The sequence below is a fragment of the Aspergillus bombycis genome (genome assembly GCF_001792695.1).
Source record: "Aspergillus bombycis strain NRRL26010 chromosome Unknown contig00170, whole genome shotgun sequence".
Taxonomy (NCBI): Eukaryota; Fungi; Ascomycota; class Eurotiomycetes; order Eurotiales; family Aspergillaceae; genus Aspergillus; species Aspergillus bombycis.
This window is the reverse complement of record NW_019170172.1, coordinates 1-21,390: the sequence shown is the minus strand read 5'-3', so window position 1 is coordinate 21,390 and position 21,390 is coordinate 1. Positions and strand designations below refer to the sequence as shown.

At 50.9% G+C, this 21,390-nt stretch overlaps 9 protein-coding genes across 9 annotated transcripts; 2 read left to right on the top strand and 7 right to left on the bottom strand.

Annotated features, from left to right (window-relative positions):
* Positions 1 to 584: 584 nt before the first annotated feature.
* On the bottom strand, positions 585 to 2,881 carry ABOM_011319 (uncharacterized protein; the record flags this gene model as incomplete). The annotated part of the gene is made up of 3 exons (XM_022538447.1): positions 585 to 1,384; positions 1,451 to 1,768; positions 1,828 to 2,881. 3 exons carry the CDS (start codon positions 2,879 to 2,881, stop codon positions 585 to 587), a joined length of 2,172 nt encoding a protein of 723 aa, XP_022383627.1.
* A 714-nt stretch (positions 2,882 to 3,595) lies between these two features.
* snf4 (AMP-activated serine/threonine-protein kinase regulatory subunit SNF4) lies at positions 3,596 to 5,447 on the bottom strand (the record flags this gene model as incomplete). The annotated part of the gene is made up of 6 exons (XM_022538446.1): positions 3,596 to 3,781; positions 3,840 to 3,949; positions 4,008 to 4,364; positions 4,435 to 4,584; positions 4,685 to 4,856; positions 5,145 to 5,447. The coding sequence occupies 6 exons, from the start codon at positions 5,445 to 5,447 to the stop codon at positions 3,596 to 3,598; spliced, it is 1,278 nt and encodes a 425-aa protein (XP_022383628.1).
* Positions 5,448 to 6,520: 1,073 nt separating this feature from the next.
* ABOM_011317 (CRAL/TRIO domain protein) lies at positions 6,521 to 7,711 on the bottom strand (the record flags this gene model as incomplete). Its single annotated transcript, XM_022538445.1, has 2 exons — positions 6,521 to 6,849; positions 6,907 to 7,711. 2 exons carry the CDS (start codon positions 7,709 to 7,711, stop codon positions 6,521 to 6,523), a joined length of 1,134 nt encoding a protein of 377 aa, XP_022383630.1.
* Positions 7,712 to 8,130: 419 nt separating this feature from the next.
* Positions 8,131 to 10,256, top strand: ABOM_011316 (DNA-directed DNA polymerase alpha subunit POL12; the record flags this gene model as incomplete). The annotated part of the gene is made up of 4 exons (XM_022538444.1): positions 8,131 to 8,441; positions 8,499 to 8,669; positions 8,729 to 10,032; positions 10,084 to 10,256. The coding sequence occupies 4 exons, from the start codon at positions 8,131 to 8,133 to the stop codon at positions 10,254 to 10,256; spliced, it is 1,959 nt and encodes a 652-aa protein (XP_022383631.1).
* Positions 10,257 to 10,507: 251 nt separating this feature from the next.
* Positions 10,508 to 10,903, bottom strand: ABOM_011315 (Apc13 domain protein; the record flags this gene model as incomplete). Its single annotated transcript, XM_022538443.1, has 1 exon — positions 10,508 to 10,903. The coding sequence occupies one exon, from the start codon at positions 10,901 to 10,903 to the stop codon at positions 10,508 to 10,510; it is 396 nt and encodes a 131-aa protein (XP_022383625.1).
* A 533-nt stretch (positions 10,904 to 11,436) lies between these two features.
* Positions 11,437 to 13,141, bottom strand: ABOM_011314 (translation initiation factor eIF2B subunit delta; the record flags this gene model as incomplete). Its single annotated transcript, XM_022538442.1, has 2 exons — positions 11,437 to 12,438; positions 12,503 to 13,141. The coding sequence occupies 2 exons, from the start codon at positions 13,139 to 13,141 to the stop codon at positions 11,437 to 11,439; spliced, it is 1,641 nt and encodes a 546-aa protein (XP_022383626.1).
* A 654-nt stretch (positions 13,142 to 13,795) lies between these two features.
* On the bottom strand, positions 13,796 to 16,012 carry ABOM_011313 (kinesin-3 family protein uncB; the record flags this gene model as incomplete). The annotated part of the gene is made up of 3 exons (XM_022538441.1): positions 13,796 to 15,069; positions 15,177 to 15,455; positions 15,523 to 16,012. Coding segments are annotated over 3 exons (2,043 nt in total), but the record flags the coding sequence as incomplete, so codon positions are not given.
* A 2,448-nt stretch (positions 16,013 to 18,460) lies between these two features.
* On the top strand, positions 18,461 to 19,338 carry ABOM_011312 (YoaK family protein; the record flags this gene model as incomplete). Its single annotated transcript, XM_022538440.1, has 2 exons — positions 18,461 to 18,662; positions 18,728 to 19,338. 2 exons carry the CDS (start codon positions 18,461 to 18,463, stop codon positions 19,336 to 19,338), a joined length of 813 nt encoding a protein of 270 aa, XP_022383634.1.
* A 615-nt stretch (positions 19,339 to 19,953) lies between these two features.
* Positions 19,954 to 21,153, bottom strand: ABOM_011311 (uncharacterized protein; the record flags this gene model as incomplete). The annotated part of the gene is made up of 2 exons (XM_022538439.1): positions 19,954 to 20,191; positions 20,246 to 21,153. The coding sequence occupies 2 exons, from the start codon at positions 21,151 to 21,153 to the stop codon at positions 19,954 to 19,956; spliced, it is 1,146 nt and encodes a 381-aa protein (XP_022383632.1).
* Positions 21,154 to 21,390: the final 237 nt, after the last annotated feature.

Genomic DNA, 21,390 nt, shown 5'->3' with positions numbered 1-21,390 from the left:
CGGATCGACAGAGCTTACTTGTGGTTGCGCGTGAAATGGACCCCCGCTCTATTCAGATTTCATTGATTGTGTTATCTGCCGACCAAGAAACGGCCAGCCACACCACCAGTCATAAACTACCTTTGCCTTATAGCCACGTTTTCTACCAATAACAAGCTTCAGGCGGTGCGGTTCCCTCCTTCCGCTTGCCTCGTACATTGGAAACAAACCGGATATCGTCGTTTGGTGTGGACGGTCTAGATTATGCCAACCATGCTGCATCCTGCATGGGCCATGCTCGGCCGTTTCCCCCATGAGCCTAGAACCCAATTTGATAATTATCCGATTGGCGAACCTTGACGACCGTCAGACGATGACCGTCAATCACTAACACGCCCCCCTCAAGGTCCTTTCCAGAAAGATACATGCTTGGGGTTATGATTCGCCTACAGGTAGGACTACACCAAAGTCTATAACAGACAGGAGGGGAAACAAGGAAAAAGGAAAAAGAAAAAGAAAAAGAAAAAAAGAAAAGAATAAAAAAAGTGAAATAAAAAAAACAGAAGGCTTGTGACTGAAGCAGGATTCTTTCTTGCCTGGACTCGTCACCCGCCGTGACATTCACCGTCGGCCAACGGCTGCTCCCAACTGAATAACCTGAAGAACGACCCCCGCCGCGCAACCGATCCTTGATTCTGCCAGACTCGCAACTGTTGATTGATGCTGCCCCAACTGCTGATCAACATCGTCATCACCCGCTGATTTTCAATCTCCCGCTCGATGGCCCGGAATGTGTTCTGCCCGCCGTCTCCTCCGTCTGGGGTCAAGAGTGGCCCAAGAACATGACCGAGACGCTCCACACTCGACAGCCCGAAGGTGAGACCACTTCGGCCAGCGTCGCCCCCGAATTCATAGTCTTCACCCGCGCGCTCCGTCTCGTACCGTAGCATCGCACAGAGCCCGAAAAAGGCGCAGATGAGGTTCAACTGCATGGGCGTGGTGAGCGCCAGGACAGCAAGACCGATCGCTTGCAGCTTTGTGTGACCTAGGGGAGAGAGAACACCGCCGTAATCGCCATTGCGCTCATTGCTCTCCGCGATACGCCCGTAACAAATGCTAACGAGTATACGGTACAAGCGCGCCGACCCCAGGATTCCGCCCGGCAGTCCGGCGAGTAGAGCCTTGAACACCCAGCCAACACTGAGAACCTGCGAAGAGAATTCACGGGAAGCACTATGGTCGAAAATTCCGATCAAATCGATGGGCAGTTCGCCACGCCGGACCGTTGCCTCAATCCTATCACGCACATTTTCAGCGGACAGCACCTGTTTCGCAAAGTAATCGTAAACCCGGGCGGCCATCTTCAAGTCACCCGCAGTACAGAACACTTCTGGTGTGGACAATGCTGGTCGTTGCTTCGGTAAGTAAACCCAAAATCACGATCTGTAGTATACGGATAGGAGATGCCTACCGAAGCATTTTAGATAGGAAATAGTTGCGACGAAACATGTCGGTAGCCTGAGGGTAGCCGGTGCAAACTCCACTGGAAGGCTTAGAAAGCTATGTCCCCCTAGCCGAGCTAGACTCTCCAAAGACCTGCCTTTCAGTGCAGACAAATCGCAGGATCGAGAAGAGAAATTGGCAAATGTTCTCATCCGACGCAGCGTTCGCGAATGGGTCACGACGGGCTGAGCTTTCATATGAAGGGTTGATCGCATTACCCGAATCCGACCAAGGACCCTATCGCGGCGTCGTGGGCACTTGCTGTCTCTAGCTATGGGATTATTGACTGTTACTTCATGAGACGAGGTTTATCACACCAAGTGGGCACTTCAAGGGTAAATCTACCTTGGCTAACCGGGTCAAGTCCTTTATCAGGGTAATATTCGTCCAACTCCAGTGGATCTAGATGTAATTGAGCGGCAAGCTTATTGAAGGCGACAATGGCTGTGTGTCGATCGATGTGAAGCGACCAAGTACTATCTCTCGACGCGGTTCGGGACGAACTGACGAGTGATAGGTTTTCATGGTCGCGAAAAGATTCTTGATCGAAGGGATTTCCACTCTTTGCAAGCATTCCAGCCATCTGAGCGATCTCGGGATTCATGTCACCACAATACGAGCTAGCTTGTGTTGCGGAGCTGATAGTGGTCACCGATGGCTCCAAGAAGGGGTAACAGCTTGATACTCGACGACAAGGCTCTCCAAGCTCATCGAATGGGTTCTGACACACACTTTCCCTGTGGAAGAGAACAATAGGCGCTAAGGTGTGTTTTGATGGATGGTGAGACACAGTAACGCTTGTGAGGTCAGACTTGCGAGAGTATGTTGTCCTGTCGCTAGCATTTCTGGCCTCGTAAGACCCCATTAGGTTCTTCTGGCCCTGGAATAGCCTCCGCCCACCTGCGCTTCGATGGCCTGCGGTGTCATCACTTACGGTACACTTATGATCGCAGCAATTCGAACCCCCAGCAACACAATCGTCGTGCAGTTTGGGAGCACTAAGCCGAGAGTTTTGGCGTCGAGACTTGCGGGAACGTAGGAGGGTCACGAAGCGTCCAGAGCCTTTGACTAAATGTGGAGAATCGGCAGGTGAGTCCAAAGGTGCTATTTTGGTGTCATTGGTGCCTATGTGGGGTAAGATATCCTTCAGAAAAGGAGTTTGCTCATGCTGCGCCTGTGGTCTGTCATGTCGGAGTGTATCAGGGTGGCCTTCTCTGGACTGCTCGTCGCATGCGGAATATGATCCCGTTCCAACCGACACATCATGGCCCATATCACTTGGTAACCCTGTATAAAGACGGTGCCGAGCATCGCTTAATTTCGCATGGCCTGCAAGAGTCCATGTGCGTGCACTGCTTTCGCTTGCGGATGATCTGGAAAAGAGGCTGAAGAGTCCCATTATTGCCCCAGAATACCAGAAGCGAAACGCAATGTGTAATACGTGAAATCGTAGATTACGCCCGTTGGTGAAATGAAAGTAGGACTATGTACCACGAGGTCAGGTTCGAAGACACTGAAGCGTGAAATATGGTTAAAAAGGCTATAGCAGCAACTTCCGCCGGCGAATGTATGAGTCGCTCTTTCTGCTCTTGAGTATGCTGAATACGCACAACGGCCCTGTTCAACATATCAGCCGGCGAAAGGCACTCCATTCCAAAATTAAACTCTCTTGCTGTACGAGAGTATACGGCTACAGCTGCATCATACAATGTCCTCAGAACTATAGAAATACAATACACACTCCCACGAAGACAATGGAGAATAGGTTGAGGGACAGAGACAGGGATCTTCACAACAATAGCCATACATGAAAGAAAAAATCTATTATGGTCAATCCAAACGCCAATGCTGAATTCGTGGGCAGAACGTAAACCCGACAAGCGAGGGCCAACCCAATAGAAATCTAAACCATCATACAATACCTTGTTTTCTCGTGCACTGCAAGTCGAGAGGAATCCATGCCCCACGAGAAGGGCGATTTGAACGTAACCATGTTTCCGTCGAATCCTTAACAGTAGACCATGTCACTAACCTTAAAAAGTAGAATCAAACGCCATTCCCATGCAAGTTTTAATTGTGCACCAGGCACCGAGAGCGCGATGTCTGGATTGTATTAAGACGACTCATCGTTTTCGCCTTCTAGAAGGATATATTGCAGAATATCACTCAATGTGAGAACGCCTTTTAGTCGGAAATTTTCGTCCACCACGACCAGGCGGTGAACACGAGACTTGCGAATTGTGTCAAAGATAGTATCCAGACCATCATTCAACGAGCATGTGTAGATACCAGGAAAATCCTGGAGAGATCCTCTGTCAGCCCATAAATAGGAGGAAAGCTTCAACAGCTGAACATACTGGGGACCGCTTTTTCAACGCCTCTCCAACCGTTAGACTTAAGTCATCGTACACTCCACCTTTGATCAATGTTATAACATCAACTGATTCGAAGACGTTGTACACAACACCTGGGATTAAGTGGCACTTTTAGCCATTGGACACAAGTTAGACTGGGAAACCCCATACCTTCCGAATTCACAATGGGCACACTCGATATGCTCCTCTCCACAAGAATATGGATTACATCGATAACAGGCGTATCCATCGATGCTGTTGCTACATTGTCATAGCTACCTAGCAATATCTCTCCTAGGGGTCTGCGCAGCTTCTGTGTGTCACTGACATTGACGGCGACGAACTTCAAGATACGGTACTGTGTAACGACACTCAGGACATGTGATCGGTCCGTTTGACTATCGTTAGTAACCAACGGGATTCTTCGAGCCCGAGAATCAAGCATGCGCCGACAGGCTTCATAGAGGGGCCTCTCCGGATCAATGGAAATGGTCTCCGGCGGAGCAACCCCTAAGGCCTTTTCTACCTCTAGATTGTGACCTATTATCAGTGCCGGCCTAAGAGTATATTCCATTGCGGGAAGGGGCGAGGGACGCACCTCGGAGGCTGTCCAGTCGGAATTGATCGATCTCACCCAGAGCTGCGGGGTTCTGGAAATAGTATTGAATGACATTGATGTAATCGGAGGTGGTAAGAAGACCCGCGAAGGTCGAGGTTTTAGAGTCCCACAATGGAGCTGACACGATACCTGTTGATCAAACAATGCAAGACCTCGTCAGTACATCTTCCTCCTGAACATCGAATAGCCCGTTTGCGACGTCGTACCCTTTCGCGCAAGAAGTGCGGACAGGGGACACGGCGCACCGCGCTATTCACCAGACAAGGGAGGTACATGCCATTTTGGATTAAGATATTCAAACTCTCTTTCACTGACAAAGAGGTGTCGAAGATGATAAGCCGAAAGCTGAGCGGAAGGACATCGTAACTGTTACGGACTTTGAGGAAGTTGCGAATGGCACGCTACACACAGATATGATCGATAGGGAGAGTTATTAGCCAAAGTCCCCAACTAGATTTGCTGAGCGTGGTTGGAAAGAAGAACATAGGCAAATGAATGGTAGGGAATTGCAGCTCGTGGCCGGAGGTAGTAGCGTGATGGTCTGAGGGGGCCACAAGCCCAAGGCTGGTCCAATACCAACCAGTGGGGAAGAGAGAAATAGGGTAGAACAAGCCGGCAATGAAATGACTAGGGCGAATAAAAAGAGGCCCGACCAAGAAAACAAAACTCTATGAAAAATTGAAACTCACTAGGCCCTGTCGCTCTTCCCGATCGATCGCCCTTTCGGGCTGGGCTGGGGGCATTGGATGCGAAAGACCGCGCGGGCGGAGGTATGAGGAGGGCTGCACAAAACCTCCCTCGTGACCAGACACAGGGTGACGACTAGGGATGGAGGTGAGATTGTTGGTGGTGCTGATGGAAGTGGTAATTGGAGTCGTCGTAGTAATGGGGGAAGCGGGAGGAGGAGCAGCACCCGTAGTGTCGTCGGTCGTCGTGGCGGGTCTGGGCGGCAGTCTGATTCTGCCCGTGGGGTTCTTGTCCGCCATCGGCATCACGGTCAACGGTGAGAGGACGCCGGGATCAACGTATGGCTGGGAACCTGCATGTAGTTGGGAGGGGCCACGGTTTACCTTGTGGGGTACAATAGGCGACTCAGAGGCTTAGTATCCGAGGTGTCTCTGTCTTTTCTTCCAGGTATCCAATGTATGTACCAGGAAACAAAGAACAAACAACGTCGTAAGAGCCAAACTGGTGGGGTGGGGAGCTGGGAACACCAGTGAGAGTTTAAGTACGACCAACAATATAGGAGATCATAATAATCGTAATATAGATGGAGATATCGATTGTTGATGGAGAAAACCAACAAAACAAATATATAGAAGTAAATATACTAGTAGTACCCTATCAAACGAACTAGCTAGCTTTTCGTCCTTTTAAGTTTGTAGATCGACAACTCCGTTGCTGGGAAGTCGTATAACGGTCAACACCGGTCGTTTGAAACGAGAGGGGAAAATGGTGGTGAGACAATCTCGGATCGACAAGCATGGCAGTTGAGACTGCTTTAATCTTACGACAGAATCTATTGATCCCCCACCAAGCGTCTGATATCACACACGCAGGTCACCAAGAGATACCCCGCCATCGCACACGTGACACCGATCTGGGGTTCAACGGTATGGGAATGCATGTCTCGCCAGAATGATGATCTATTAATATCAAGTCATTGGGCATCCTCAGAGAAGTGGTGTGTCTATATACAAGATACGCTTTTGCTTCTTGACCAAAATAATAATCCTCCCAATAGATTGATCTGTTTGACCGGAATGAAAGGAATTGTTCAGCGTGAAGGGCCAGTGTATGAAAACAAAACAAAACAAGACAAAATGATCCGAAAGTTCTTTTCACCAGTTCATGGATGCTGGAGGAACGTAACAAAGTAAGCATGGTGTAACGTATGCGGTCTAGATGTTTATGTATAAGATGAACGCAACAATATGCTAAGGAACATTATGTAAGAGATGCAGGGGCAGTAAACATTAATCATGCAATTGAAGCCCAATACAGAGGACACAACGACAGGATGTTGAGAGTGGTTCCCATTATTGTGTTGTCGATACGCAGATGGTTACTCCGCTGGAGCGCCATTTGAGGCCTCTCGCTGCGCCAGACTGGGACTGCTCCCCGTCTTCAAGTAGTTCTCGTATTCGCCAATGCGCTTTCCACCTTGGATCCACCGCTCGCGGTACGCAGCCCTTCTGTGGTCAGCAAGCTGGTTCATAGTTGGCCAATAGGTCGCATGGTCGTATCTAAACTCGACATCACCTCCCATAGATTTCATCAGCTGGGCGGCAGGGACATGCTGACGCAGGTCCTCATTGAACTTGAGCTTCTGCCGGGTCAAAGGATCAATGAATGGGGTGATCAACTTGAAGAATCCCATAATCATGAAGGGCACTAACGCACACAGTGAAATCAGTATAAGAAAAAGACAAAGACACGAGCGTCACGTACTGTTGATGACCAACGCTCGGCCCATTCTCTCCGGGTAGTGATTTTGGAGGAAGTTTAGAGTCTGTTTAGCCTGGCCGACGCTTGCATTCTGACCTGACTTCGTTTCGTTGTAATTGACAATCAGCGCCAAAGTCTCCTGATCCGGGCCCATCATATCAATCACCCGCTCCAGCATGAAAACCAAATGTTGAATCTGGCGGTCGCTCTTTTCCGTGTTCTGATTCGACGGCAGAAGGTAGAGACAAGGACGCGCATGGATGTCATATCCAAGGAGAACCTGCTTTCCCGTCTCATTCTCAACTGAGATGAAATCCGCAGTCAGCTTCTCCACGCCGTACTCACGACGCCACGTCAGTGTACGCTCCAGCCGTGCTATGGCTTCGGACACGTTCCATTTTGTCGCCCGCAAGTATCGAAGCAAGCATTCCCGGGTCAAGAACATGCGCTCATTGTCAGTGATGGGTTCCGTGGGGGCATTCTTCGCAGACGTTGTCGGCACTGTTGTCCAAGCGGAAACGGCCTTGAGAACAGAATTGTATTTTTCCTGCTGGTCGGGGATAAGCTCAGCAGGCGGAGTCGGCTTGGACGAGTCGAGAGGGCGGGGGAAAGGTTTCTGAATGAGCCCATCAGCGGCGGAGGATGGGAGCTCTGATTCAATATCCTTGCCATTGGTTGCAGGCTGAGTCTGTTCGACAGTGCTACTGGAATTTTCAACAGCTGCAGAAGGCGCACTTGTCTGTGAGTCGACCGCCTCACCGCTGTGGGCTGACACAGCTGGGGCAGTGGGTTCAGATGCTGCGCTCATGGTTGCCAGGAATAGTATGTGATTCAATTAAGTTCAAGTCTATGGGATGTATCCTAGGTTTGTAATTCAGGGGGCAATGGCTCGCATAATATAGACTAGCGACAATGGCAGCTCCCCTGGAAGATTTGTTCTTTTCCGCGCAGGTTTCAGCGCTGAGTAGGCTCAGTGTTGATCGACAGGCCCACAGGATCATCGGTCGACATAATAATAGACGGAGTACTTACGTGGACTTGTCCCTGAGCCCATCGCTGCATCGGGAAGGCGGTCATTTATTCCTCTAATTAATTTCCCGTCCCCGTGCCCAGCACGCGGCGCGCGCGTTCTCCGCGCGTTCTCCAATATCGGATTACAGCATCGAGGTGATTTCACTTTGGTCCTACAATTGAACGCAACGCCGTTGGAACTGACTCGGTGTCGCCATGGAGGATATTGTTGGAGAGCTCAATGAGCTCTTCGCAGCTTCCTCTCCCGATGGGCTTCCCAAAGACGTCCTTGCAGAGCTTCAGTCCCTTCTGCGAGTCCACTCTATTGCCCCGCAGGAGTTATTTTACAAATGGGAATCGTTCTGCTTGAAGATGGGCTCCGAGGAGACCAAGTTGAATTTAGAGACTGTGAGGCTGTTTAAGCGCGACGTTCAGGAATTGCTGGAGCGAGAGACTCGAAGCAAGCCCGGCCGACAATTACCCACCGCTACCCCGCGCGCTGCAGCAGCAACTGATGTTTTTGGGATGTAAGTCGCAGAGATATGCTATAGTTAGAGGGGGGACTGTTGACATGAAAGCTATAGATTAGACGGATTAACCCCAACTGCGTCTCATGGTCGAACGCCGAACTCAGCCAAGCGGAAAGCGGACTTTGCTTCTCCCTCTGCATCTAAAGTTGGAAAGGTCGATTCGCCAATCGGTTCTAAGACCCTGCGAAACCCCGCGAATGATTCTGCAAGAGTAGATGGAGTGCAGTATGCTTGGAGAAGACTATCTTACCTTTCTGGAACAATATGATTGACTGCGGGCACAGATCTGTTCCTTTCTCGGGGCGCCAAAATCCCGGCCAGACGCTTGAAACCCTCAACGCGCACTTGTCAATGCCAGAGACCCCTATGGCTCCCTTTTCAGAGGCTCGGATACGACCAACTGCGAACACAGATTTGAAGAAGTTCGGATACAAGCCAATGGCAATGCGACTGTCCGAAGCGTCCGAGATCCTCGATGACCGCATTGACGAGTTCATGGCCTTGTTCCAGAAAGAATACGAAACAGAGGACCTCCCCTTCGGCAGCGCAGCGACCCAGAGCACCAGTGAGATTGTTGCGGTCGGACGCATCGCGTCAGATAGCATGGAAGGAAAGCTTAACCCAGCCTCTCTTGTACTCGAAACCTCGAGGCGGGCAGGAGCTGGAGTGCGTGTACCCCTGAAAGTGGACACTCTACCGTCCGTGAATTTCTTCCCGGGGCAGATTGTTGCTCTACGAGGCATCAATGCGTCCGGGAACTACTTCTCGGTCAAGGAAGTCTTATCCACACCTCTCCTACCGCCCGCTGCATCGTCTGTGCCCACCATGGAAGGTATCAACGAAAGATTGGAGGAGGCTGGCTCTTCTCCATTGAATGTAATGATCTCCTCGGGGCCGTACACAGCGGACGACAACTTAGACTTCGAGCCGCTCAATGAGATATGCCAGAAAGCGGCCGAGAGCTACGCAGACGGACTCGTCCTCATGGGTCCATTCTTAGATATCGAGCATCCACTACTAGCATCGGGAGACTTCGACCTCCCAGCAACCAACGGATACGACCCAGACACAGCCACCCTGACAACCGTATTCCGGCACTGCATCACGGCACCCTTACAGAGATTAGTCGCGGCAGTACCCAACATCACGATCGTGATGGTTCCCTCCGTCCGCGACGCCGTGAGCAAGCACGTCTCCTGGCCGCAGGAGCAGCTCCCGAAGAAGGAGCTTGGCTTGCCCAAGCAAGTGCGCATGGTTTCCAACCCGGTCACCCTGTCTCTCAACGAAACGGTCATTGGCTTGTGCTCGCACGACGTCCTCTACGAGCTGCGGAGAGAAGAGGCTCTGCACGGCAAACCTAAAGAAGGCAACCTGCTCACCCGGTTGTCCAAGTACCTCGTCGAACAAAGACACTTCTACCCAGTCTTCCCGCCGTCATCGCGGGACGCTCTCCCCAAGCCCGGGATCGAGAACGGACTAGCCACGGGCGCCACCCTGGACGTCAGCTACATGAAGCTAGGCGAGTGGTGGAACGTCCGACCAGACGTGCTAATCGTCCCCAGCATGCTGCCCCCGTTCGTCAAAGTGCGTACCCAATCCCCAACCCATCTCCCCAACACAAACTAACAATGTACAACAGGTAGTAGACAGCGTCTGGTAATTAACCCAGGCACGCTCTCCAAACGCCGAGCAGCAGGAACCTACGCGCAAATGGCCATCCACCCACGAGAAATCACTGAAGAAGAACGCGAACAAAAGCACATCAGCCACAAACTCTACGAACGGACACGGGTGGACGTCATCCGCATCTGAAGTACAGTACCTTGGATTAAATAGATATACCATAGCATGTATAACGCGGGGCGTCAGGTGTAATAATGATAATGAAGCATTACCTTTTATAAAGAACAAAAAACAAAAGAAGAAACAAAAGGGGGTATCAACCGAACCCATCCAAGCCTAAACCACCAAACCCCTCCTCCCTTTTCCCTAAAAAGCAAAGAAAGAAAGAATGAAAGAACAAAAAAGAAAAAAAAGAAAAAAAAGAAAAGAGACGAGAAGAATCACCGCAAACAAACAACCCTCTTCCCGCCCATGCGTCTTCCCCCCTCCTTAACCCTAACCCCAGTCTTCCCACTGCCCCCCGAATTCACCAAGCGCTCGAGTCCCAAATCCCTCCAAACGGCCTCCCGGCGGCGTTCCATCGCCCGACTAATCCCAAACGCGGCATGCTGGTCTGGGACAACATCGTCCTCGTCCTCCGGGTTGGGGGGCTGATACTGCGGCGCGACGTAGATGTCCTCGATGGGCAGGAAGGAGGGGACGAGGGTCGGGGACGAGGAGCCGTAGGTTACGGTGTGGTTGTTGTAGAGGTGGGAGGTTGTGGTGGTGCTGGGGGTTGCAGAGGTGTGCGGGCGCGTGAAGTCTTCGAAGTAGTCGGCGAGACGGGGATGGTGCATGTGTAGGTGGGTTGGGGTTGAGTCTTTGCTCTTTTGATTTCCCCTTCTTGTTAGTAATGTGTGGGTGAGGGGGGTTGGGTTGGAGATTGGATTGGAAGGAAGGTACCATTTTGAAGGGTTTGATGTTGGATTTGCGATTGGAGTTTATGTGTGCTTGGATGAGTGAGGTATTGATAATTGAGAAGGTTGCTTTGGGAGATATGCACTGCCGATGAGGTGAATGTATAGATGATGGATGTAAACATCTGGAATTGACGGCAGTATTATACCGCTTTGGTTTATCTCCATGTGACTGTGGTCTTATCACAAGTGGCATGGATTTTAAACTATTTTACTCCGTAGTTACTACGGGTTTGGAGGACACCATGATAGTAGTATAATGGCTGGAAGTCGTCTACACATACCATACATATTGAATCATACCTTCTGGCAAAGCCCGAATCTATTAAAAACCGATGGATATCCCGATAACCTGAGCTACATTTTTCATTTCACGAGAATCAAAGGGAACAAAGAACCACAGGACCCATCATTCACAAGTTCGTACTCATGCGATGCACGACCGGAACCGCGCTTGGCGGCAAACTGCCCATCTCTGTGACTACCATGTCGACGTACTCGGCTGGGGTCACGTCGTACATGATGTTCAAGAGCTGTAGATTAGGCGTTTCCTTCCAGTTTGCAAGAGGAGAAGAGCCCTCGGGCAGGGGTGTTGACTCTGCGGGGGGAGCACTGGCGGCAGCCTTATTGCCACCCTTCTTCGTATCGCCTTTCTTCGTATCGGCCTCGTCAGCGGGGGCCGGTAGACCCGTCAACTGCTTCAAGGGCTGGCTGGGGACGAGCTCGTCTGCGTCGGCAATTTCGTTGACGACAATGCTGTCAAGGGCGACACGATCCGTAAACTTGATGGTCTCACAGCAGACAATGACAGGTACCTCCACGCCGCCGGCGCGCTCTTTGGCCGACATGGCGACCAGCGCTGTACCGACACGCGAGTAGAGTCGTCCGTTACTGGTCATGGCGTGTGCGCCGAGGAACACCTTTGTAGCATCCTTGATAGCATGACTGATACCGTTGACAAGAGAATACTGCACTTCTAGCCCCGCATTGGCCAGCGTGCGGGCCAGGCTCTTGCCTTCGAACAACGGACGGGAGTCGATGATGGACACGCGGAACTTCTTGCCCTGTTTGTATGCGGTGAGAAGCGTCTGCTTCACGATCGAACTGCCGGCGAAAGTGACGATCACATCGCCGTCCTGGATCTTCTCTGCGGCGCTGGTCGCAATGACCTGGTCGGCCACGGTAATCTTTTCACGGATGAAGTTGTCAATAAAATCGCTCAGCGTTGCCTTCGCGCTGGCCTCGGGGACGGAAGGATCAATGGAGGAGATTGCCAGTTTAAGCGCACGGATAGCGTTACCCTGACTGATGGAGAGAGGACGGCATGTAGAGAGATAGGTAATCTGATGAGAGAGGTGGGTAGTCAAGTGACGGGAAAGGGAGGTTCCCAGGGGGGTTGTATAAGCCTCGATGACCTAAAACACGACGATCAGCATAAAACAGCGCGCCACCAAGTAAAAAAGAGCCCAAAATACGCACCCGCTTGAAAGCAAGCAAGGTCGCCACACAGCGAGCACTGCTACCGCAAACGACATAATCCCTCATCTGCAGACCGAGCGCCAACACGGCAGGGTGTACTTCCTTTCCGGCACCGGCGATGGTGGTCCTCCTCGGCTGTCCATACAAATGACCGAAGACAGCGACGTTCTTATCCTCCTGCTTCTTTTTTTGTTCCGTAGCGATGGCCTGTGTAGCCGATCCGCGTCGATGTCTTTGACTCTTGTATGGCTGTCCCGGAGCCTCCTTTCCTCCAGCGCCGCCTCCTCCGGTTGAGCCCTTTTTAGCCGGTGCGGCATTGGGCCCTGGTCCGGCCCCTGCACCTCCGCTGGCATCTCTCTCAGCCCTTTCTTTAGCTCTGCGGGCGGCCTTTTCGGCCTTCGCCTTTTTCTTCAGTTCAGCTGGGCTGAGCTTTTCCTCCCCTGGAGCTCCGCCCGCGGCGGGAGGGGCATCTTTGGACTTAGGCTGTTTCGGTGGCTTGGCGGGTTTGGATGCGCCGTTCGGAGGTTGGGAGGGGGGTTGCTGGGAGGACATGTCGGGGGTTGATTGTTGCGTCGCAGGTGCAGGGCTTGGTGAAGTGGAGGGAGGAGAAGTCTGCGCAGGATTGACGGGGTTCGCCATGGTGGAAAAAAGCGGGCTAAATGACGATGACGACGGAGCGGAGGGGCATTGGCGACTTTTTTTTCGATAGAGGGTTGTGGGGATTAAATGAGATTGGGACTTTCAAATGAAATCGTGACTTTGACTCACCAAATTCGGCATGATGCCATAAGCCGACACTAGCACTAATGCAGCGCTAGTCTCGTCCACGCTGTTTACACTACTACTACTAATAGTACTGTGTAGTGGTTTAGCCTTTAAAGTACTCCGTACTACGACTCCTAGTACTAGTTTCTATCTGCTGTCCCTCTTTACCTTGGTAGATAGTTTCATATTCCACACGGATTCTATTGAATCATAACCAATATCGGACATGTATTCCATATCAAGTCAATCATTCAATCATGCGTCATATCCGGATATACACTAGACCTCGTCATTCATCGCGGAATTAAAGGAAGAATACCAGAAAGAAAATACAAACCATAAAAAATAAACAACGAAAGAAAGATCCCAAAATATCCGCCCAACAGGAAAAAAAGACATCCAGATATCATAAACGAAAAGCATGTACGAAAAGCACTCTGCCACCAGAAACCTAGGAACCCCCAAACACCCAAAATTCCGCAGCGCCCGTCAATCAGAAAGCCACCCTGCAGGCCAAGCCGTCCAACCTCATCGGTTATTCGTCCAAACTTCTCCTAGCGCTCGCCGTCGTTTCCAATCTCCCTGTTTCTGGGATGCTCGGAATCGCTCATGATCGGAGGCCAGCTTACGCTTGAACAGGTTGATATCCATAAGCAGATCCTCCATATCAGCCTGCATGTCATGCGCCTCAAGTTCGCGACCCTTAATCCGGATCGTGTCCTCATCTTCCCAGATCAGGTCTGGCTCAGGTTCCACATCTGAAATTGGCGATCCGGGGCGGTTTTCCTTATTGTATTCAGTCACAGGCGAAAGACCGCCTCTGCGTTTCTCAACGGTCACGGGTGGGATCGGATTTCTCAAACTATCGAGGGCCAACTTCAGGTGATTGCGAAGTGCTTCATTTTCTGTCTGCAGCTGCTTGATCTTGCATTCACTGACCATCTTCGTCTCCTCCATTAATCGCTGCAGCTTCTCCACCTTCTGCTGATACTCCTCCAGTTTCTCATTCTGAATCTCGCTTTCTCGACGGTTGGCCGTCGCCAAACTGACACTCAGCTGCAGCGTACGGATCGTCTCCGCCATTTCTGCGATCTGTTTATCGCGCTCAGCAGCAGATAAATGATCTTGGTTAACCCGAGCACGAGTACGGATACGTTTCGCTTGGTCTGCATAGCGGAGGGTAGATAGTGTCTCTTCGTAGTCTGACGGGGAAATACAGGCAATCATGGCGGTCTTCGAGTTGCCCCCCAAACTGTCTTTGAGTAACCAGGTGAGGATTGAGTCGCGATAGGGAACAACGTCCTTGCCTTTCCGCTTGCCGGACCGGCCTGGCTTCGGATCTGCCAAGGCGGCAATAACTCGACCCAATGTCGTGAGCGATTTGTTGATGTTCGATCCTTCGCGTAGTCGCTGCCCGGTTGCCTCCGTAGACTTCGCTCGCTCCGATCCTGCCAGGTCAACCAGGCGGATTCGTGCTGTGCGTTCCGTCGTCTCGTCGGTTGAGAGGTCATGGTGGATTTGTTTCAAGGTGATTGTGAAAACTGCGTGGGAGCGGGACGAGGTATCGTTCATCTTGGTGCTCGCTACCGTGCGGGAAACATCGCCTTTGCGCATGTATTTCATTAGTTCAGCGAAGTTTTTAACCGTTGCCTCAGTCAAGTCTTTCACGTAGGGACCTTCAGAGGGTGACTCGCGGATCCGAAGGTAATGGGGCGGATCGGTCCGAGGCACCAGTAAGTCGCGGACATGTTCGTTGTAAACCTCGAAATAGGAAACGCGGACGTGAAGCTGATATCGGGCGACTGAACACTCTCGATGCGCTGAAACAGATCCTCGCAGGTCCGTGGAATTAAGCCCGGCTGGTCCGGAGTGCCCATCATGGTGTAACTCTTGCCGGAACCTGTCTGACCATAGGCGAATATACAGGTGTGGTATCCTTCGAAATTGTGATCGAGAAATTCTTCTCCAAGGCAGTTGTACACATCCTCTTGGTGCGCATAATGATCGTCATCTGTATCGTGAGACCAGAAAGAGTTGTCGAAGATGAATGATTTATCCTCCAGGACCTTCCCCCGTGCTTGCGACTTCGGCTTCCCCTCGTCTTCTGCGTCAAGTTTGGGCGCCCGTAGTTTGGTCGTCTGCGTCCGAGGGTCCATGGTAATCAAGCACTCCGCATTGCGCTCAATTTCTAGAACATCCAATTTTAGTCAACTGTTATCCTTGTACGCCTACCGGCGTGCACGCGCCCTACATACCTCTGGGCAGGAACTTCCTCACCCGAACCACGACACGGACATTACCACCCGGAGACGGACTCGTGACGCCATCTTGATATGTGATGTGCATGGTCCCGCCTTCCCTCGCGCGCAGAGAAGGACTGGAAGCGTTCGACCGTAGTGCAGCTGCGGAAGCAGTCGTCGATCGGATTGACGGGTTGGTGATGCTCGTTAGGGCGGAAGTGTCGGAGGACGACGAGGCGGATGATTGTGATCCAGGCCCATAGCCATGACCAACATGGTGGTAAAACCGTGGATCCAAGGACATATCCAAACTATGTTCCCTCAATAACTGTACAAACTGAATGCTGAGCTCACGTTGGCGATTAACTAATTGATGGTACATACAGACAAGGGCACCACTACCGGCGGGAAGGCGATCCGAAACGGTATTCAAATAGGGAGAGAGACAAGACGCTGTGACCCGGCGCAGGGAGCAAGTGGTGCCTTCCCTTCTTGCTGAATTAGAGACTTGAATATAAAGGGATCAGTATCCACCCAAGATTGACAGGCACATTGACACTCCTTTCAATCAGGGGGTAAACAGCCGAGAGTTAGTTCACGGGAGAGGGGTCCCTGCGATGGAAACTGAAAGAGAGAAACATGCAGTAATGAGCGCAAGGGGGGCGAACAAAGAGGCCCTGGTATCTCCAAAACAACGCTGAATCAGGAAGAGGTCTAATAACAAACGCAAGCGTTTGCAATCGAACCTGAAGATAGACTCCGGCTTCACATGGCGGTCGGGCCAGTGACGCTCGTTTGGGTTTTGCCGTTTCCGGAATGGTATAGGCCTCAGGCAGGGAGAAGCCAGCCCGCGGGCGGCGTGGTTGCCATAGCAATCTCCACGATAACGACCGTGCCAAGGAAGTCTAGTCGACCCAATGCATGTCATACTCATCATATACAAGTTAATGGGGCCCATCTACAGTTACACATGTTTCTCCATTCGACCCTGAAATGTTGCCGGCCGGATAACGAATGATCCGACACAGCAACTCACTAGATTTGGTTCATTCATGCATACATACGTACATTTCATTATAACATTTTGACCTTTTCTCCTCATCCAACAGAATCCATCAAGGAAAGACAGGAAGGAGTGCGCCGGGTCGGACAGCGGCATGCTATGATACAAAGAGCGGCCTAGTGGCACTCACGGAAGTCGTTATTCGCCGCTTCATACGCATCCGCCTTGTCTTTGCCGAGGATTCCTTTCGACAACTTGGCGCCATCAGTGTATGAGAGATCAGGTACCGGGTGTCCGTGTTCGTCAACACTGGTCTCCAGCATTTCCTCCGTATTCCATTTTGAGAAGTCCGGCTCATCAGAGCTGGTAGCAGAGCCCATTGCTTGTTGTATGGTCTCCCGACCTTGGCGTAACGTCTCCTGGGCTTTCGACAAGATCGGCATAGTGATGACCTGCTAAGTCACTACCTGATACTTTCCTCGAGTCAAGTCTGGGCACCCACGTACTAGTGAGAATTTATGTTGATCGAGATTGACAGTTCAGTTCAGTTCAGTTTGACATGAATAGACAATATGGAATAGCAGAATTGGCTCGGCAGCGGGGGGTTTATTAATACCAGACTCGGTGGCGTTGATGATTTGGTGATGACGACAGCTTTCATCACCACTTCGTGGACATGCTTTGTGTGTACAAGGTCATTGACTATAACGCGAGCCACTTATGGCTCGAGAGTCCGCAAAAGGAAGTTTGCTCCCTGAGTGGTATCCAGTCAGAACGACGGACGGTTCAGTCTGGACCGTCCATGCGCGTGGGAGGGTTCTCCGCCTCGATCGGAGTAGCTCGAGTGGTCATTGATCTGGATCAAGACCATATGTGGTATCACGTAGCCGGGATGGAAGCTTGTTACTGTCTAGGGCAGCTGCCCGGGCGCTGTACTCATTGGCTAATCAGTCATGGTGGTGAAACCCAGAACATCGGGATGATGCAAGAATAGCGGGAAGACCCTATTGGTAGGTACGGATGAGTGGTAATCAGCGTCAATTGAGGCAGTTGAAAACGTGACGTGATACTGAAGCGGGAAAATGTACCACCAATAGTAGACGATCATCAATCTACCTGGGTAGAGACTTGCTGGTTTAGATTTGATCCAATATGCCGATTCAACTACTAGTAGTAGCTACTAGTAATAGCGAAAAGGATGTTGAAAATCGGTATTTGCCAAAATAAATTACTTACCTTCCGCTTACGCTGTCAACCCATTTAGACTTTTCGCTATTGGCTGGGCCGCTGTCATGCAGCAACTTGAAATAGGTAATAGGAATCCGATACCGTATTGAACTGCATGGCTACCATTGATGGGCTGTACTCGGAGATATTACCCATCTGATGGAACTGACTCGGAAAGTAGTTAACTATAATTCTTTAGCTTTACATAAGGCTGAGGGCTTCAACCCCCTCTGGAAACTTGATACATCCGAAGTACATGATGATTGCTTCGTCGTCAGCCCTATCCGTGCGGGGCGTGGGCCTGGTCCACTCGTGAAATGAAAATGGGGAATTCTTTCTGCAGCAGAAGAAATACAATCCAATGGTTCTGCTTAGGGCCAAATGTCGCAATCGCGAACCATGCCCAGAAAATTAGGCACCAGCCATTTGTAGTGACCGGGAGACTTCAACCTTTCCGAAATAGTGAGGGTCAAATTTGCTCCGGACGACAACGATCATCCCTAGTCTAGTATAAACTATGGCGACATCGGACTCTCTCCGACCCCAATGACTCCAACTGCAAAATTTGCGCCCGCGCGCTCAAATCTGCCATTTCACCCTCCTTGGTCAATTCGCTGCAAGCATTCTAGGGCTATAAGTTAGAATCACCCTGCGCACACGATTCTATTAACCACCTGAGCCCCTGAATCCTTATCTGATCCTCATCAGACCCTACTGTAACCAATGAGCGGAAATCCGTCTTCGGGCGATCTGCCCGACCTTGAAGCCCACCAACCACCAGCGAAACCCTCTTTCTCAACATGGTGGACCCAATCCATGGATGTCAAGTATACCGACCTCATCTGCCTTCTGCTCTGTTTCACGACCGGACTCTGTGATAGCAGCGCCTACAATGCGTGGTCCTGTTTCTTGGCGATGCAGACGGGTATGTTCCGACAGCCCCAACCCCCTCCGAAACAATAGACCATTCCCGATACTGATCATGAACAGGAAACACCATTTTCCTCGGGTTAGGAGCCTCAGGCCAACCAACCAGCAAGCCCTGGGGCTGGTTGAAGTCGCTCTGTTCAATCGCATTCTTCTTCATCGGCGCCTTTACCCTCGCGAACGTCACCCGCCGCGCCGGAGCCCGCCGCCGCGGCACGCTCTTTCTGTCATTCGTGTTCCAGTCCCTTCTGGTCATCATTGCCGTCGCCCTGATCGAAGGTGATCTCATTCCACACACCTCGGACGATGCTTCCCTGACAGGCGGGCCTCTCTTCCTGGAACTGATCCCCATTGCACTCTTGGCGTTCCAGTCCGCCGGCTCCATCACTTCCAGTCGGGCGCTGGGATACAATGAGATCCCGACAGTGGTTCTCACCAGCGTGTATTTCGACGTCGCATCGGACCCAAAACTGGCGGCTGTGCCAACGACCAACCCGAAGCGGAACCGTCGTATCGGCAGTGTGGTGATGCTGTTGGTTGGAGCTATTGTCGGTGGATGGTTGAGTCGGAGCAGTGGGGGGATGCAGTCCGCGTTGTGGATGGCAGCGGGGGTGAAAATGGTGATCGCTTTCGTGTGGTTGGCTTGGAAGGCGGATGCTGCTCCTTCAAAGTGATCGGTGCCTAGGATGGGTAGTCATGAGGATGCGCTGGGGTTTTCGGATGTTTAATGGAGTTGGTATAAGAGCTAATATGGGATAGAGCATTCGAATAGACTAATTTAGACTGTAGATCTTCTTTTTCTATTTTCTGCGCCTATGCCATGCAAACTATATAAAAACGTCTCATCGGATGCGCTGCCGGATCTGCAAACTTAACTGTTGTTGATTTATGTGCTTAAGCTTCCGTTGCATAAGAGCACCCCCCCCCCCTCTTTGCATCGAGCAAAATGGTTGAAGTACCCAGTTCTTCCGTACTAGCTGGAACTGCGCAACCATTTCATTAGGGTTCCACTCCAACATACCATTGATCTTTCCAGTCACCTTCCCAGCTCCATACTGTTGTTCTGTAGCATACAAGGCTATACATAGGAAGAACGACGAGAGACTTACTCGAAGGCATATTGATCTTATACTACGTTGTTCAAGCCGGCACAGCTCTTTCAAGGAATGTGTAAAATAGTAATACGTTTCCGAATTACATTAAATATACATTCTAGGGGCACATATCGTTCTCACTCCAGTACTCCGGAAAAAATATTTTACCATATTCCACTTGCAGGAGCAATGAGGTCACTCTTTAGGTGCCAGATCGCCTCTCTCAGCCCTCAAAGCAATTGCGAGCAAGATCCGACCTAGATCTTCCATATCCCCAACTCTGCCAGTATCCCAAGGCCCGAATCCGTGCATTGTTAGAAAGCCAGGTGCTTCATCATTGCCCTGTGTGTTGTTTAAATACCTGACATAATTCTCACCATACTCGGCAAAGGTGAGGTAGATCTCATGTCGATCTTGGGAGACCAAAATACGACTAACTTGTCAGTATGCGCAAGGCACAAAGAATCACATAGAGAAGTTCACCCACCTGCCACAGCTGCTTACGAAGCCAGTAGGGTCAGGCTCAGCTTTGATCCAGGCAACCATTTCGGCTGCCTCCTGCATTGCAATGCGTGCTAATTGATTTCGCCTTAACATTGGCTTTACCTCCACAATTGCATATGTCTTCAAACTTTCCGAATCTCCGCCTTCGAGACACCCGTCCGTGCGAGCTTCAAAGGACCCATGTCTGAAACTGGCCACGAAAGGTTTCCGATGCAGCGTCCAATAAGATCCGAAGTTACGATGGATAACGAACGCATTGAGAAAATCTATCAAAGCTGTATTCACGATTTGCTCATCTTTAGTCTTTGGGTAGTTGAGGTCTAGAAGCTCTTGGGGCCCATGTGACCGTTCCCAGGGAGGTGTTTCCTTAGTGGCACTGCCCTCCGCTGGGGTATCATTGAACTCGACGGGCGACTGAGCTCTGGGCGTAACTGGTGGCTCGTTGGGTGCATCGAATGAAAGCTTCTTGATGCCTGTCGCTAGATCTTTCAGCCGAGTGCTTCTGCGAGGCGGACTGACTGTGACATTGGGCCGAAACGTAGCATTCATTGGGATGTGAGCGGCCTGTTTTTGATAGAACCGAGGAAGGGCAAATGTTCCCTCCTTCAAGTCACTAGAGAAGCTTGCAAGGTAGTCTGTCCATGAGAGGTATTCTTCTAACATGCTAGCTGCCTTCTTAGCCCATTCGTCTAGACCAAACTTTGCTAGATTCAGCGTGTAATACAGTTGCGATTTCCACAGGACACGAAGCATCAAGTACTGCTCCTCTTGTATAGACGAAGCTGAACTAAGATCAATCTCATGGATTGTCTTATTCTCTACCTTTTCTCTCAGGGCTGCTTGCATCCATTTGCTTGGTATCCCTGGTAGGGTTGAATCGGACGAGGCCATTACGATTGGCAGAAACAGGCTATAGGAATCAGTCTAGCACACGCACGCACGCACGCACATAAGCAAGTAAAAAGATTAATAAGAGGAAGAGCTTAATAATGACAAAAGACTAGCAAAAGAGGAAAGAAGAGACGGTCAGATGCAAAGCATTTATGTGCCACATTTCAAGGCCACGATTCACTGTTAAAAACTACTACCCGTCTCACGGTTGAGTCGTAGCCGACCTGCTTGGGGCAG